The 15,753-nt window shown below is 47.2% G+C and overlaps 2 protein-coding genes across 4 annotated transcripts; one reads left to right on the forward strand and one right to left on the reverse strand.

The window, feature by feature from the left end:
* The first annotated feature begins 3,710 nt into the window (after nt 1–3,710).
* LOC127226440 (mitochondrial chaperone BCS1) lies at nt 3,711–6,746 on the forward strand. The gene is made up of 7 exons (XM_051190472.1): nt 3,711–4,116; nt 4,198–4,337; nt 4,504–4,698; nt 5,301–5,364; nt 5,593–5,762; nt 6,164–6,281; nt 6,376–6,746. Exons 1-7 carry the CDS (start codon nt 3,797–3,799, stop codon nt 6,623–6,625), a joined length of 1,257 nt encoding a protein of 418 aa, XP_051046429.1. The 5' UTR covers nt 3,711–3,796; the 3' UTR covers nt 6,626–6,746.
* A 955-nt stretch (nt 6,747–7,701) lies between these two features.
* On the reverse strand, nt 7,702–15,749 carry Rnf25 (ring finger protein 25). 3 transcript variants are annotated; one of them, XM_051190474.1, is made up of 10 exons: nt 15,626–15,749; nt 13,367–13,441; nt 13,011–13,113; nt 12,854–12,921; nt 12,690–12,759; nt 9,730–9,801; nt 9,506–9,643; nt 9,100–9,189; nt 8,435–8,569; nt 7,702–8,283 (listed from the first exon to the last, which is right to left on the reverse strand). In XM_051190474.1, the coding sequence occupies exons 1-10, from the start codon at nt 15,664–15,666 to the stop codon at nt 7,711–7,713; spliced, it is 1,365 nt and encodes a 454-aa protein (XP_051046431.1). In that variant the 5' UTR covers nt 15,667–15,749; the 3' UTR covers nt 7,702–7,710. The 3 variants fall into 3 exon arrangements, with proteins under 3 accessions (XP_051046431.1, XP_051046430.1, XP_051046432.1); XM_051190473.1 differs by having other exon boundaries at nt 9,100–9,192; XM_051190475.1 differs by lacking the exon at nt 9,730–9,801 and having other exon boundaries at nt 9,100–9,192.
* Nucleotides 15,750–15,753: the final 4 nt, after the last annotated feature.

Here is a 15,753-nt window from a genome sequence, read left to right on the forward strand (position 1 = left end):
CCTTTCATGGCAACATGCCATACATTATTATCCTAAATATTGTCAAAGCAACATTCAACACAGAGCATAAAATGAGAATGAAGTCAGTATTAGTAGAGAATCAACAAGTTGAGGCAAGTATTAAAGATTGTATATTGTTTCTTGCTAAGTGACCACTGCAACTAAACTAAATGGGGCCGAAGGATCTGTCCCTCTTACTTGATGATCTCATTATTCTCAGTGTAGATATAAAACAATTCCTTCACTTATGGTCCTTGTTGACCTGCCTCTCCAGACAACCCTTCCTCCTTCCCTCTGTCCTCCTAACCAGATGATTTGCCATTTTCTGACTTCATACATTCTTTTTTGCTTGAAGACATCTCCACTTTCTTGGCTCTTCCATTCAATCAATCCATCCCAATCTCTTGTCTAATCAAATATACCTACTCCTTAAGGAAACAAATACCAGTTTTGCTGTGAATGCTTTTTAACATTCTTAATTTTCTCTCTTTTGGGTCCTTACAGCCTTTAGATATAGCCCTATCAGAAACCACACTGCACCATTGTTTCCCTATCACTCTCCCTTCCTAGATGGATAGCTCAACTGGTTTCAAATATGGAATGAACTCCTAGTACTCTATCTATGACCCCAGTGCTAGGAGTCCAGGTGTACACAACACCTGTGTTGGTATGTGCATATGAGTGCAGGTCCAGAAGTAAGTGTCCAGAAGAGGGTATTGGATCCCCTGAAGTTGGACTGGTTGTCAGATGCCTGAAATGGATGCTGGAAAGTGAACTCAGGTCCCCAGAAAGAGCAGCATTCACTCCCAACCATGAACCATTTTTCAAACCACACATCTTTTCTTTTTTTAACGTGGTGCTGGGGATCAAACCCAGGGCTTTGTACATGCTAGGCAAGTAGTCTACAAATGAGTTGGATGTGGAGCTTTGAGTAGTATATTAACATTTTTCATTTCGATGAACACAAAGCACCAACAAGCTACACAAATCAGACAAAAGAAAATTCCAGTGACTAGATGGATTGAAGTACACCCAGATATATTTTTAAAAAGTGTATTTTTATTTTATGTGCATTGGTGGTTTGCCTGCATGTATGTCTGTGTGAGGGTGTTAGGTCCCCATGAACAGACAGTTGTGAGCCACCATGTGGGTTCTGGGAACTGAACCCAGGCCTTCTTGGAAGAGCAGTCAGTGCTCTTAACCGTTGAGCCATCTCTCTAGCTCCAAATCCAGATGATCTTAAACGAAGGTAACAAACCAGTGGCTACTCAAATGCAAGGTAACTTTTAGATTCACTAACTTCCTAAGGTCTCTAGAACCTAACACAACTGAGAAACGAATTAAATTACCCACCCTGTTAGACACTATTGAAATAAATGAGGTGATCTTTCAAATTCTTAGTACTCAGGAGGCAGAGGTCGGCCTGCTTTACAAAGTGAGTTCCAAGATAGCAAAGGCTGTTACTGAGAAACCCTGTCTTGAAAAACCAAAACAAACAAAACTGAATAACAATAATTACTTGATGAAATCGGGTCACCAAGGTTGAGTATCAGCTAGGTGACAGCCTCTATTCCTTATTCTGCAGAATCCCTCTACTCAAAAACAGCAAGAGCAGACAGAAATTCAGAAGGTGTCATGGAAGAGCGCTCCCGTAGTCAAAGAGGCTCTTTGAAAGCTACAGCTTTCACCGACTACTTATAATTGCTGCTCTGGCCAATCTTCCAGCTCCATCACCCAGCCTCAAGTAGATGAAGCACTTTAGGTAGGATTGCGCCAGAGAGAAGTAACGTGCTTTCTTTGAGAACAGAAAACCAAGGAACACGAAAGCCTAGGGAACAAGGCGACCCGGACTAGGTACCTGGGCTCCCACGGGCTTCTGGATTTTGACTCACCGTGTGGCCTTGAAAGATGCACTCTCCTTGCTTCTCGGGGCCTTAGCTTTGCTATCGGTAAAGTGGAGGCGGCGACAGCCAAGTTACAAGATCCAGCGAAGGAGAAAGGCGTTTTGGAACCTGCAAGGCTTGGAATGATGCATCGTCACGATTATGGTCCTGAGGAGAGGCAGCGGATACCCGGGCGGGGCCCAGAGCGGTGACGCGAAGATGCGCCCAGGCCCCTCTCGTGGGCGTGATCCCCTCAGCACCTCCTCCCATGGGGTCCCACCTCGCATGCCCACTCATGCTGGGGCTAGAGAAACTTTTACCAACAGCTCGCAGCACCCGCACTTCCCCTGGTTCCCGCCGACAGCCGCTCTCTCACCTTCTACCCCAAGGCCGGCGGGAGCTGCATCTCTATGGTCTCACTGAGACTGGAGCGGCTCCTCAGGGGCCTTTGGTGCGGCCGCCCACGGCCCACGCGCCTCTGGGAATCTGACGTGTGGCGGCCACTCTGTCTCTCGCGACAGCTGCTACTCTATGGTCTCCCCCCCCCCAACATGTCCTTGAGTACCCTAGCTCCGAAGCCCAAAGCGGAACCAGCGAGAGTTGCAGGGCAGAGTGGCTCGGACTTTGTGGTGGGTGTGGCGGGAAGTAGATGTGAGCTCAGGGGCGGGGCCTAGCGGCGCTACCTCCAAGTGTAGCCTGGTATTATCATCGAGTCTGAGGGCTAGAGAGGCCTGGCGGTAAGGGGGCGGAGTGACAGACTCGCTACCACGTTCCTGGGAGCGCGAGCCTTGTTGAGTAGGTTGTCCGGGAGTCAGCTGCTGCGTGTCAGGCTCGGGAACCGGGAGTCAGAAGAGCTTCGTCAGTGGCTCTCTATGCAAAGGTATTTCGGAATCATGGATCCCAGCTCCGAGCCTTAGTGGAAGTCACGGCTGTCAATTCACTGGTGACCCAGCCTGCCAGGAGGACAAAGTAGCGGTGGTGGAGTGTCGCAGGAGAGGTGTGCTGGAAATAATTCATCCTTTTCCCCTTGGGAATTGTCTACGGTTAGGCCTAGTCACGTCTTACTGGGTTGAGTTTGGAAAAGGCTCCGTGGAGGAAGTAGCCTATGAGATCTCATTAAGAATGCCGAGAATTAAGAAAGGGGCATTCGGAACCAACAGAACTGAGTGGGCCAGAGGTAGGTAGTAATTGCATATTTCTTGAACTGCTTGAACTGCTAGTAAAGGTAGATGTACTAATGTGGACGTCCCTGTGTATCCGGTTGTGTTGGAATCCAATGGGGAAAAGTCTCCGAGGGTGCTGGAGTAAAAATGTGACAGAATTGGATAGGGTCTGGGTGTGGTGGCTGGATGATACAAGCTCTGAAGGTCAATCCAAATGCCACTTCAAGAACTAATACTTAACTTGCAGTAAGTTTAGGTGGGAAGTAATAAAGGTCTGTCTGAACAGACCATTAGGATCTGGGTGTAAAAGAGGATATTTGAAGGACAATTTTAATGATAAGGTCACTGATAGACCAATGGAAAAATCACCTTTGCTCTTGTCAGGGACCAAAGTTTTGTGTTTCTTCTTTCCTGATGTGAAGCTGGTTACAATGCTTTTTGGAGTTGAGAAAATCTCCAAACATGGTCTCCTGGCAAAAAGGTCTTCTATCTGAAGAGCAAAATGGATTGGAGAGCCTGGGGTGTTTGCTCTGGCATTCCAACACCATGTCTACTCCACAAAAAGATACTGAAGTACTGCTGACCTGCCCATCTTGCGCCTGTGGGAGGAAATGGGGCAAACTGGATGGGTTTGGTTTCTAAACTCGTCTTATCCTTTCTCCCAGCTCTGCCGCTCTCCACTCCTAGGTTTTGACAGTGCCTCTGGGCCTGTAAGCAACTGTTTTTGTTTTTTGTTTTTTTCCTTTCAAGATGCCATTTACAGATTTTGTTCTGGCCCTAAAAGACAATCCCTACTTTGGGGCTGGATTTGGACTGGTAGGTGTGGGCACCGTTCTGGCTGTGGCCCGGAAAGGAGCCCAACTGGGTCTAGTGGCATTCCGGCGCCATTATATGATCACACTGGAAGTCCCTGCTAGAGACAGAAGCTATGCCTGGTTGCTTAGCTGGCTCACCCGACACAGTACCCGCACTCAGCACCTTAGTGTTGAGACCTCATACCTTCAGCATGAGAGTGGCCGAATCTCCACCAAGTTCGAATTTATCCCCAGCCCTGGAAACCACTTCATTTGGTAAGACTGTAAGCTAGGACGGGTTCTGCGGATAGGTCAGATAAATGGAGGATATTGGGTCACTTTGACAGTTTTATTCAGGTATCAGGGCAAATGGATCCGGGTCCAACGAAATCGAGACATGCAGATGGTAGATTTGCAAACAGGAACTCCCTGGGAATCTGTCACCTTTACAGCCCTGGGCACTGACCGGAAGGTTTTCTTCAATATCCTGGAAGAAGGTATGAGATGGGACAGGCAGGCTTCTGGTGGAGCTTTCAGGAGTGGGGAGGTTGGGCATTAGCTCCTTGGAGAGGAGTAGTAAGGATCTGAGTACATGGGAGGAGGGTACCAGTTGAAGAATCAGCTGTGATCAAAAGACCTACTGTCTTATTTCCTTGCTCTCAGCTCGAGCACTAGCCCTACAGCAGGAGGAGGGGAAGACAGTGATGTACACAGCTGTGGGTTCTGAATGGCGTACCTTTGGTTATCCACGCCGCCGCAGGCCACTGGATTCTGTAGTCCTACAGCAGGGTCTGGCTGACCGAATTGTCAAAGATATCCGGGAATTCATTGATAACCCCAAGTGGTACATTGACAGAGGTAAGAAGCAGCTGAGATCTGTTATGAGTATGTTTTTCCACTGGCCTGGTCCCAGAGCTGCAGCCAGCCCCAAATAACACAGAGAGATGCTGTATTAGATAAAATGCTGTGGGCCTGTTACTAGCATTTCTCATTGGCTAGCTCTGTCTTAAATATTAACTCATTTCTATTAATCTAAGTATTTCCACGTGGTCTTATCTTACTGGAGAGAGAGCCTGATGTACTACCCTGTTGGTCCTACATCTTGAAACTCCTCCCTACTACTTCCTGCATCCTCCTTGTCTCCAAGTCCCACCTATCTTGCTTTCCTATTGGCCAACAGTGCTTTATTCATTAGTCAATAAGAGAAACATATTTACAGAATGACATCTCCCATTAGGGATCTGAGCTAGTCTGTAGCTGCATGAGGTGACAGAAAATTCTAGCTCAGGAGAAGGGAAAAGAAAGCTAGTCTATGGAGATATCAATTTCTGATAAAAAAAAAAAAAAAAAAAAAAAAAACCCACCAAACTAATACGGAACAGAGGTAAGGGGAGATGTGTACACCTGAGCCAGAGTACAGGATTCGCTTTAGGTCTTGTTTGTCTTGGTTATGTCCCTAGGCATTCCCTACAGACGTGGCTACCTTCTTTATGGGCCCCCTGGTTGTGGAAAGAGCAGTTTTATGTGAGTAGTTAAATTCTCTCAACTCTGAAAAACACCCTTTGCAGAAAAACTGTGCTGCTAGGGTTGGAAAAGAGACACGAATCCTGGAACTAATACCCAGGGTAAACATGAGGTATATGGAACATCAGGTGGGTGGTGTAGGAGACTTAGGCCTCTGAGCCATACCTTCCAGGAGTCCCAAAGAGTCTTCCGGTTGCCTAGGACCTCTTTCTGTGTCACTGTCCACAGAACAGCTGTGGCTGGAGAACTGGAGCACAGTATCTGCCTGCTCAGCCTCACAGACTCCAGCCTCTCAGATGACCGACTCAACCATCTGCTCAGTGTAGCCCCGCAGCAGAGCTTGGTGCTCCTCGAGGATGTGGATGCTGCTTTCCTCAGTCGAGACTTGGCCGTGGAGAGTAAGTGAGGATGCTGGGGAGGAGTCTCTTGTTTAGCTAGTTCCGTGTGTGCGTGTGCAGGCACATTCACGTAGAGGTCAGAGAACAATTGTTTGGAGTCTGTTCTCACCTTGCAAGGGAGGCGGGGCTCCCTTGTTGGTTCTGCCATACTCCTGTCTCTACCGTCAACATATCGTGAGATTTAGGTATGTGCCACTGCATCCAGCTTTTTCCTTGGATTCTGAGATCAGGTTGGTGTAGCTAACACTTTTGACTACAAAGCCATCTCCCTGACCCAGGGAGTACGTGTGTTAGCAGGACTTTCTGGAGGACTGAGTCTGCAACAAGAGGTACTGCTAAGTAGGGAGCTACAGTGGGGATGGAGCACGAATTTAACCATTCACATCCCTGTCATCCCCTAGACCCTGTAAAGTACCAAGGTCTAGGTCGTCTCACCTTCAGCGGACTGCTCAATGCTTTGGATGGTGTAGCCTCCACTGAGGCACGCATTGTGTTCATGACCACCAATCACATTGACAGGTGAGGAGGAAGGCAGGAAAATTGGGGGACTGAGGAGATTGTCTATTCTGGGTGCTAGCAGCACGGCTGGCTGTGATTCTGCTTTTCCTCTTAGGCTGGATCCTGCCCTGATACGTCCCGGGCGAGTAGATCTGAAGGAGTATGTGGGCTACTGCTCACACTGGCAGCTGACCCAGATGTTCCAGAGGTTCTATCCAGGGCAAGCGCCTTCCTTGGCTGAGAACTTTGCAGAACATGTCCTTAAAGCTACATCCCAGATTAGTCCTGCCCAGGTGCAAGGCTATTTCATGCTGTATAAAAATGACCCCATGGGGGCTATTGACAATGTTGAATCTCTGAGGTGATCCACCAGGCCACTGTCTGCTCTCAAAAGAATCCGTAAACACCTGTCACACTAATCCGGTCTGTGACTTTCCCCCCTCCCTCACTGTGTTTATACTTGAGAATAAAACAGGAGTTGCAGTAGCAAGTGCCTACAAGAGACACACACGCCAGTGATGGGACCATGCCTGGAAGAGGGGAAGAAGAGACTGGGTGCTAATGGGAAAAACGCAGGCCTTCATGAAAGGCCAGCAAGTAAGAGGCGCTGTTGCCTCATGTTGCTGCACACATTTCTGTTTGTTTTTGTTTCTGAGACAGGGTTTCTCTGTAGCCCTGGCTGTCCTGGAACTCACACTGTAGACCAGGCTAGCCTCAAAACGCAGATATCTACTGCCTCTGCCTCCTGAATGTTGGTATGAAGGTGTGCCATGTGGCATACACTTTTAATTCCAGAGCTAAGGTAGTTAAGGTTGCTAAAAACTCAAGACCAACCTGAACTACATAGTGAGACCATATTTCCACTCAAAACAACAAAGGGGCTTGGGAGGTAGCAATGCTTAGCATTTGCAGACTGGCCATGATGGCAGTGGCCTGTAATCCTAGCACTCAAGAAGTAGAGACAGGAAGATCAGCGGTTCTTCAGCTGTATAAATCTTGAGGCTAGTTTGGGCTACGTGGGACCTTATCTCAAAACAACCAACAGGTCAACAGTGCATGTCTGTATGGATAAGAGAGTTATATGTTATGGTACTTCCTAAGGATTCTGCCCAAATGTCAACCTCAAAACTGACCAGCAAGTAAGACCCTTTCCACCCTAGTGCTTTTAGAGAACAGACTTAGAGCAAGGTTGGGAGCTCCCTGCCATACCCAAACCTTATAGCAATTTAGAAAGAGCCATACCCAGTTCACATCTGTCAGTAATTCCAGCTCTACGTGATCTGATACCCTCACAAAGACACTTACACAGGCAAAACACCAACCCACATAAAAGAAAAATAAATTAGAAAGAAAAAGCCATACCATATAAGACAGATGCTGTTAGGCAAAGGCCAAATCTCTTTATTGCCTCCCTCCCATCCCCAATTCCCTGTCCCCCCCCACAGTACTGCTAGGAACCTTCCTCAGATTCCGAGCCCATGGGTCCCCTGTGAGTACCAGACCTGTATGCTCCTTGGCCCCGAGGTAGGTGGGAGTAGGAACCTGGTGTGCGGCCTTTGGAGCGTTCCCATCGAGCACAGTCCCGAGTCCTTCGAGCTGTGGGGCCCTGCCAGCTACCAGGCCCCTTCTGAGGAAGACCTGTGAGCCCTTTGTTACGGGGCTCTGGCTTTAAGTCCATAGGCTCCTTGAGAGGCTTCTCAGGAGGTGGTAGTTCCTGGATGTCACTGGTACCTTTTGGGGCACAGCACTCCCCTCCTTTTTGACGCCTCCGATCATACTGTCGCCAGGAACCACGACCAGATCGTGGAGGATCTAGCATGGATTTCTGGGTCTCACCCAGCCTCTGTTGATTTGGGCCAGCCCCTGGAATCTTCTCATACACATACTGGGTAGCCATGGGTAGAGGAGTTGGCACAGTTGATTGGGCAGCTAGGGAAGTAGATTGCTCTGCAGAAAGGGCATTAGGTGGTTGGGGTCCTCTGGAGACATCTACAACTGACTCAGGTTCCAGAGCAATAGGAGGCTAGGAAGAAGAGAGGCAATGCATCAAGGAAGACCCTCTCCACTACCAGCCAATCTGTAACCTCCTTAGACAGAATGAAGCACACCCTAGCACCATGGTGTTCACAAGAACCCTGGAGGCATGGAGGTCAAGAGGAGAACCCTTTCCTCACCTGTTGAAGGCTAATGAAGTACCGGTTCCTTTCTGCCTCAAGGTCGATGATGCCACCTTTCTCCTGCTGCCTCTGATACAGCCGCTTAAGCTCTTCCTGTTGGCGCAAGCTCTCTGCACTGGGTTGGTACAGCTCCTTGGAAGAAAGGAAGTAGAATGGCAGGAGAAAATAAAACCAAGATGAGAAAGCAGACAACTTGAACCCTAACTCTTCTAGGACTGTCCTAGGAGAGCTGCACAAGGTTCCTGGTGTTGTTTTAGACAAGAGTCTCATAAAGCCCAGACTGGCCTCAAACTTACCATATGGCCAAGCATGACCTTGAACTGCTTATCCTCCTGCCTCCACTTCCTGAGTGCTGGGATTAAGTAAGTGTACCACTGTACCAATACCAGGACTTTTAATGCAGAGCTGGGGATCAAACCTAGGGCTTTGTGTGTGCTGGGCAAGTACACTACCAAATGAGCCACATTCCCAGTCTGAGTTCTTGGTTTTGTTCCTCAGAGTTGGGCTTCTGAAGTCTTAGGCTCCTGCTGGGGGCTGTGGCTCTGCAGAGTAGTTTTAAGCAAGTCAAACCCAACTCCAGAGAATAGTAGAGACAAGATGCCATTTCTCTCTCCACAGAGAATGCCACTATTCCTGGCTTAGACCAGAAGGAAATCCCTTACCATGGGTTGTTGGGGTTCAGGGGCTGCTTTCAGCGAGGCAAGATCATACACAAGGGGCTCCCTGCACACAGGACACTGCACACCGACTGCCTTCTAAAACAAGAGGAGAAATCACATCCTGCTCCTTGTCAGCCAGCCCAGTCTTTGGAGGGCTAGGATTGAAGGGCACAAGCATTAGCTGCTCAGCAATGAGATGGGATGGAGGAAGAAAGGGCTGCCTAAGGAAATGTCTGGAGATGTTGCAAAGCTGCATGCAATATGTACACAAGGATGCCTTTCTTTCTGGATAGGGGTGAGAATTATCTCAAAGGTATCTACAACTGAATGATAAAAAGCCATTAGAATGGAGGAATGGAGATGGATATGTACGGGTACCAGACAAGAGAGCGGGTCTAGCAATGTCTACCTGTTTGGTGACAACATGCTGTGGCTCCTGTTCCTGTCCTTGCGCCTTCAGCTCTTGTTCCATGTGCTGGATGTACCGGGCAAGGCAGTGGCAGTGGAAGTAGTGGTAACAGGGTGTTTTGGTAAAGGCCTCCTTTTCCTGTAGAGAGACAGACGCAGAGTCCTGTACCAGTGACTGCTCACAAGCCCTTACCTGTCACCCCAGCTCGAAGCCGAGAAACCCACCTGGAAACCATAGAGGCAGATAACACACTGACCATGGGGGATGTTGTTGTCTGTGAGAATTTCCTTCCCTTTCTGAAAGGAGAGAAGATGCTACTGAAATGTGGAGGCAGGAGACTAAACACATCCCATGAACTTCTCCCAGGAGTGCCTGGCTGGGTATGACATCTACCAAGCTTGCTGCCTACTGCTTATGCAGTCCTGTCTTGGTAATGTTCTACTTGCAAGAATCCCTCTCCATGTCCCCATTCCATCCAATTGACGTTCCTGGTTTCAAAATCTAAGTCAATTATGTCTCCTGTCACCTAGGCACCTTTAATACACTTGGAGATAAAAAATAATATTCCTAGGTGGGCATTGTGGTGCATGCCTTTAATCTTAGCACTCAGGAGGCAGAGGCAGGTGGATCAAAGCCAGCCTGGCCTACAGATGGAGTCCTGGACAGCCAGGACTACATAGAAAAACTGTCTTGAAAAACAAAAAGATGAGTTTTGATTATTGTTTTCTCTCCAAGGTGAGAGAATGTGTGTGTGTGTGTGTGTGTGTGTGTGTGTGTGTGTGTGTGTGTGTGTGTATTTGTTTTGACACAGGGTTTCTCTGTATGACTGTCCTGGAACTCAATCTGTAGAAATTAGAGATCTGCCAACCTCTGCCTCCCGAGTGCTAGGACTAAAGGGGTGTACCACAACACGTGGCTCTCAAAACTCTTCACCCACACACACATGGTAGCTTCAATTCTAGCACTCAGGAAGCTGAGGCAGGAGGATTACTTTGGATTTGAGGACAACCTGGCTACACAGTGAGACTGTTACAAAAGTACAAAACAAACCCGCCCCATTTTTCATTTTCTGAGATGCCTTTTTTGTTGTTGTTTGAACCAGGAATCTTGCTTTGTTGCCTTGGCCAAGTTCTTGGGGTCAAGAGATCTTTTTTCTTCAGACTCTCTGGTGGCTGGAATTATTAGCATACACAACTGTGCAGGGGCCTCAGAGACTTTTTCTTAACATTCTTCAAGTATAATTCCCCCATGGAACAATGCATTTGTTCAAACAACCAAATGAACAGAAATCAAAAGGCATCAAATTGGTCTATGAAAATGTATTTGCACAGCTACACTATAGAATTTGAAAGCTTCACTAGAATCTGACCCAAGAGTGCTACTGTGCTCTAAATGCCCACTCACTAATTCTATGCCACTCATCTTCATTGTACTCTGAACATTTTTCCTAAGAAACCTCCAGGAGAAGGAAACAAGGATGACCTTGCTTGTGTGTTTTTAACCCCAAATAAGAAAAGTTACCTACATACTTGTTCTCTGCCTTTGTTTCTTGTGGGTTGTTTAACTTAACCAGAACGAATATACAATTTTCTTTCTTTCAAGACAGGGTCTCTCAGCTGGGCACATCTTTAATCACAGCACTTGTGGCTTAGAACTGGACTTGTGATCAGGTTTGTCTGAAATTTACAGAAATCTACCTGCCTCTGCCTCCTGAGTGCTGGGATTAAAGGTGTATATCACCACAGCCCGGCTTATTTCTCCTTTTTTAAGACAGGGACTGATGTAGTCCAAGCCATCCTTGAACTTGCTATGTAGTTAAGGATGCTTTGAGTTCATGGATTTTCTTGCCTTCACCTTCCAAGTGCTAGGATCACAAGTGTGCACCACCATGGCTAGCCTGAGTATAAACTCTTTGAGAAAAGGAACCATTTGTTTTCTAGTCAGTTCTAATGGCAAGCTAGTCTTCAAGTGTTCATCTATGACTAAGATCCCTCATGCCCAGCCCCTAGGTAAAAGCTCTGTCAATCTCTGCTTTCAGTTGCCAGTGCCAAGAAAACAAGAACTGCCCGAAGCCAGTCCTGGTGGCACAGGCTTGTAATACCAACTACTTGGAAGACAGGGACAGGTGCATCACAAGTTCAAGGTCTGCTTGTTCATTTAATGAGACTCGTTCTCAGAATTAAAATTTTAAAAAATGTTATGGATATAGCTCAGTAGTAGATCACTTGTCTAATATATGCAAGGCCTTAGGTTTGAACCTCAGTACAGGAAAGAGTACTGAAACTGAAGCAAGAGAAAATGCTGGGTGTGGGAACCGATGCCTTTAATCCCAGCACTTGGCTGGCTGGGGCAGATGGATCTTTTAGTTCAAGACAGCCAGAGCTACATGGCGAGACCCATCATGGTTAACTAGAAGCATCTAAGAAGGACCACAATTGAAAAAATACCTTCATAAAACTGGCCTGAAGGCAAGCCTGTGGGGCATTTTCTTAATTGGTAATTGGTGGGAGAGGGTCCAGCCCATTGTGGATGGTACCATCCCTGGACTGATGGTCCTGAGTTCAATAAGAAAGCAGGATGAGCAAGCTATGATGAGCAAACCAGTAAGTACCACTCCATGGCCTCTTCCTGCCTCCAGGTTCCTGCCTTAAGTTTCTGCTCTGACTTCCCTTAGTCATGGACTGTTCCTGAAAGCGTAAGATGAAGTAAATCCTTTCCTCCCCAAGTTACTTTCGGTCCTGGAGTTTTATCACAGTAATAGAAACACTAACTAAGACCAACAACAGATAAAAAGTAAACAATCAAAAAGAGAAAGGAAAGAAAGAACAGAATAGAAAAATAAATGTATGCCAAAGAGGAAAAGTTGCTAGGTGTGGTGGCACACGCCTACAACTCTAGTATATAGGAGACCAAGGCAAGAGGATGGCTGAAGGTCCCAGGCCAGAGTCACAGCAAGACCCTGTCTCAAAACAAAACAGATGAATCACAAAAGCCCCACAGCAAAATAAAAGAGGGACTGACAATTTGGGGGAGCTACTCAACTACAGTTTGGAGGATTTTTTTTTTTAAACATGGGAGTTATCTTTCTAAACTAACTGAGGCTGTAAGCAAACAAGGACTAAATGTACTAACTGCAGAAATGCTCTAGCCAGAAAGGAGGACATTTTCCCAGATCACACTTTACCTCAATGAGTTCATAAAGCATGGCTGTGCCTAGCCCCTCCTTGGCCACATGGTCCAGTGCCTGTGAGATCCTGGGAAAAAATAATGAGGCCAATATTCAAACTTCTTCCTTTAGCAGGCAGAACTGACTTCTGAGTTTTCCCTGTCCCAACTAGCCCAACTTACTTGTGGATCTGCTCGTCTGAAAGCCCTCGGGGGTTACGGATGGAGATCTGTGGCACCTCATGGGGATACTAGTTCAGAAAAGCAACATATAGTCATTAAAGTGACCCACTTGAGGAACTCTCCCCTTCCTCCCTTTACATTCGTGCAGAGGCCTCACCTGCACTGGGACCCGAAGCACCAGGGTAAAGCAGACGAACTGCGAATCCTGGACCTCTGCGGTGGCAGGGTGCAGAGTGATAAAGATCTCCCATGGTGAAGATCTGCAGGTGGATGAAGTGAAGACGCAGGATGTGACTGGGCAGGGGCTTGACAGCTAGGGAGGAGGGCGTGAGACAGTAAAGCAGGTAGAGGAATGCGCTTTGGACTTGTTTCTCTTCAGGGGGAAGACTAAAGGAATAGCGATTATATGACAAACATCACCTCTGAGTCAAGGCTCCCGGTACCCTATGCCCAGATTCTGTGCAAAATCATCTCATTACTAAGACTCCTGCCCACCCCTAACAGGATACGCACCTGCCATTTCCTTTCATCACCTGTAGTTCATCCAGATAGATAGACTCTAATACTTCAACTTCAGAGGGAAGGACCCTGGAGAGTAAGGGGAAACTGAGTCACTAATGCAGCTTTCCCTGCTGAAGCCTGCCGAGGCTGATGAAGACTGACTTAATAAAAACAAACAAACAAACAAAAAAAAAACCCTGATCTACCTCAATATATTCTCTTGCTGAATTATTTGGTAAAATGGGGAAATGTTTCTTTAAGTTGTCGATTGGCCAAGTAGAAAGAACGAGAGTTAAAATTTTAGCGTCCACCTCTACCAACAGGAGAAAATAGATTCCCAGAGAGATGAAACAACTAACCAAGGCTTAGCACAGGAGGAGGAATAGGACCAGTCAGAGACAGGCCCTGACTTCCTGCTTCAAGTTTTTATAGCTGCTTATCCTTCCTCCCTGACCTATATATATGGCATCCACTCATTACTAACAAAGTTACCAATACCACTCCTGCCTACCTATTCTACTGTTCAACACAGTTCCCTGTACCCTGCCAGTAACCTTGCCAGTGCTAGTCAGTCTAAGCATCCTCAAAGGATATGCCAAGATGAACATGTTTAGGTAATCTAGAAGCTATACTGCATTAGAAAAACTATAGGCCTTGTAGCTAATAGTAGGCAGAAACTACTTAGCAGCTATATGATCAGGTCACTTATTTTTGGAAGTCTGAGTTACACTGTCTACCACTTAGAGATAATACAACATACTCACTAGAGCTACTGTGAGACCTAAGAATGATTTGTTTATATAAAGTGCCCAAGTGTCTGAGACATAGTATCGAGTCTAAGTGGTCTCCCCCCACCCTTAAAAGGAAAAAGAGAAGGGCATAATCTAAGCACTGTGAATACACACATGACGCTGGATGTCTAGTTAACCCGATCATCATGTCTAGTTACAGGGTTTGTGGTCCGGATATAAATCAGAGGGCACACATTTAAACACAGAAATAACAGTTGTAATGACACTGAAGATGCGTGATTGAGTCCACAGCCCTACCCAGATGACATGTAAAGGGAGCACACCCAGTAAGAACTTCATCAGTGGTGGTTATTATTATTATTATTAGCATTCTTAAGCCTTACACAGAAACCTTAAAATATGAAGATTATGTCACAAATAAAAAAGACATTCTGGATGACATACAGACTATTGTAATCACTGCTATGCTCTCATGGCTCATAATCTTCAAAATCTTAGGCATTTTCCCCAACAGTAAAGAGCACTAGTCTACATAGCTTTATAAAGGAAACCACTGGCTGGCCTCCCTGAACCAGTGTAACACTGAGGTACAGCCTCAGTTACGACATCCTTCAGTATTTTGCACACCTTAGGTGACCTGGGTCTTGGATGAAAGATACAGACTGGGTGAGTGACAAGGTCATAAATGACTGAAGGGGGTGGGGATGGGTAGTGGGCTACCTAAGTACTAAGAGTAGGTCTTGAGTCATAGAGATACCCTTTGGATTCTCTAGTCTCTTGAGGTCTTACACTTCAGCAATTAATGAAGATCAGGCCTTTATGCATATTACAAATCTCAGTGATCCTCCCAACTACTCTATGAGGTAATGCCACGCCCACTCCCCCCCCCCTCCAGCTGATACCGACTCACAGGAGCTAGCTGGTCTAGTCAGCATCACATCCAGCTAATTAAATATGAAGTGAGCCCATCTTTATCTTCAAAACCCAAAGTCCTTAAAGGCTTTTGGTCTCTTCTTAAGAATGCCCGAGAGAGTAGGAGAGCTTATGCGGGGGTAAGGCTTTTCTGACAATAGTTATTAGTGCTGTCCGGGGTACGGAAGGTGACGAAGCCATAGGCATAAATTGACTGGGCCAAAGGGCAGGCTCCTAGGGGCACGAGGGACACGAGGAGGAGGACGTCCGTTTCGAGATGCAGGAGGGGGATGAGCAGCCATCCTCCAGGCCCCAGAAAGTCACATCAGGGAGAAGTGGGAGGGATAGGGCCGTAGGAGGGACAATTAGGTCGATAAGGCGTGGGGCCAACTGGCTAGGCCAGCACAGACCCAGTCCCTTCTCAGATCAGAGTCTCCCCACCCTTCGTTCCCAGTCCAGTAGGTCGCCTAGGAAAGGATGTCAGGGTCTCTGCCACCGCTCGCCCCTTGATCCACCCCTCACGCCCGCGGTTCGGACGATTTGAAGCTGTCGCTAGTTCCCAGCACTAGATCCAGGCAGCCAGCCAAAACCTATGACCCAAAGTTACCAGTCCTCTTCCCCGGCATCAGTCGACGCAGACGCCGCCATGTCTTCTCCGGCTCCTAGCCGGAACCGGAAATACCTTTTGGGAAGTTAGAGACTGAAAACTAGGGCGGGGCGGGGTAAAGAAAGCCG

This window comes from Phodopus roborovskii, unplaced genomic scaffold, assembly GCF_943737965.1.
Source record: "Phodopus roborovskii unplaced genomic scaffold, PHOROB, whole genome shotgun sequence".
Lineage (NCBI taxonomy): Eukaryota > Metazoa > Chordata > Mammalia > Rodentia > Cricetidae > Phodopus > Phodopus roborovskii.

Excerpts from the sequence above, each read along its gene's own strand:
- Rnf25 (XM_051190473.1), bottom strand. The coding sequence starts at position 15,666 with ATGGCGGCGTCTGCGTCGACTGATGCCGGGGAAGAGGACTG. Across the intron at positions 13,114-13,366 it reads GTGATGAAAGGAAATGGCAG|ATCTTCACCATGGGAGATCT; the intron begins GTGCGTATCCTG and ends ATCCACCTGCAG. Across the intron at positions 9,802-12,689 it reads TGCTTTATGAACTCATTGAG|AAAGGGAAGGAAATTCTCAC; the intron begins GTAAAGTGTGAT and ends CTCTCCTTTCAG.
- LOC127226440 (XM_051190472.1), top strand. The coding sequence starts at position 3,797 with ATGCCATTTACAGATTTTGTTCTGGCCCTAAAAGACAATCCCTACTTT. Across the intron at positions 4,699-5,300 it reads CAAGTGGTACATTGACAGAG|GCATTCCCTACAGACGTGGC; the intron begins GTAAGAAGCAGC and ends TTATGTCCCTAG. Across the intron at positions 5,365-5,592 it reads TGTGGAAAGAGCAGTTTTAT|AACAGCTGTGGCTGGAGAAC; the intron begins GTGAGTAGTTAA and ends CACTGTCCACAG.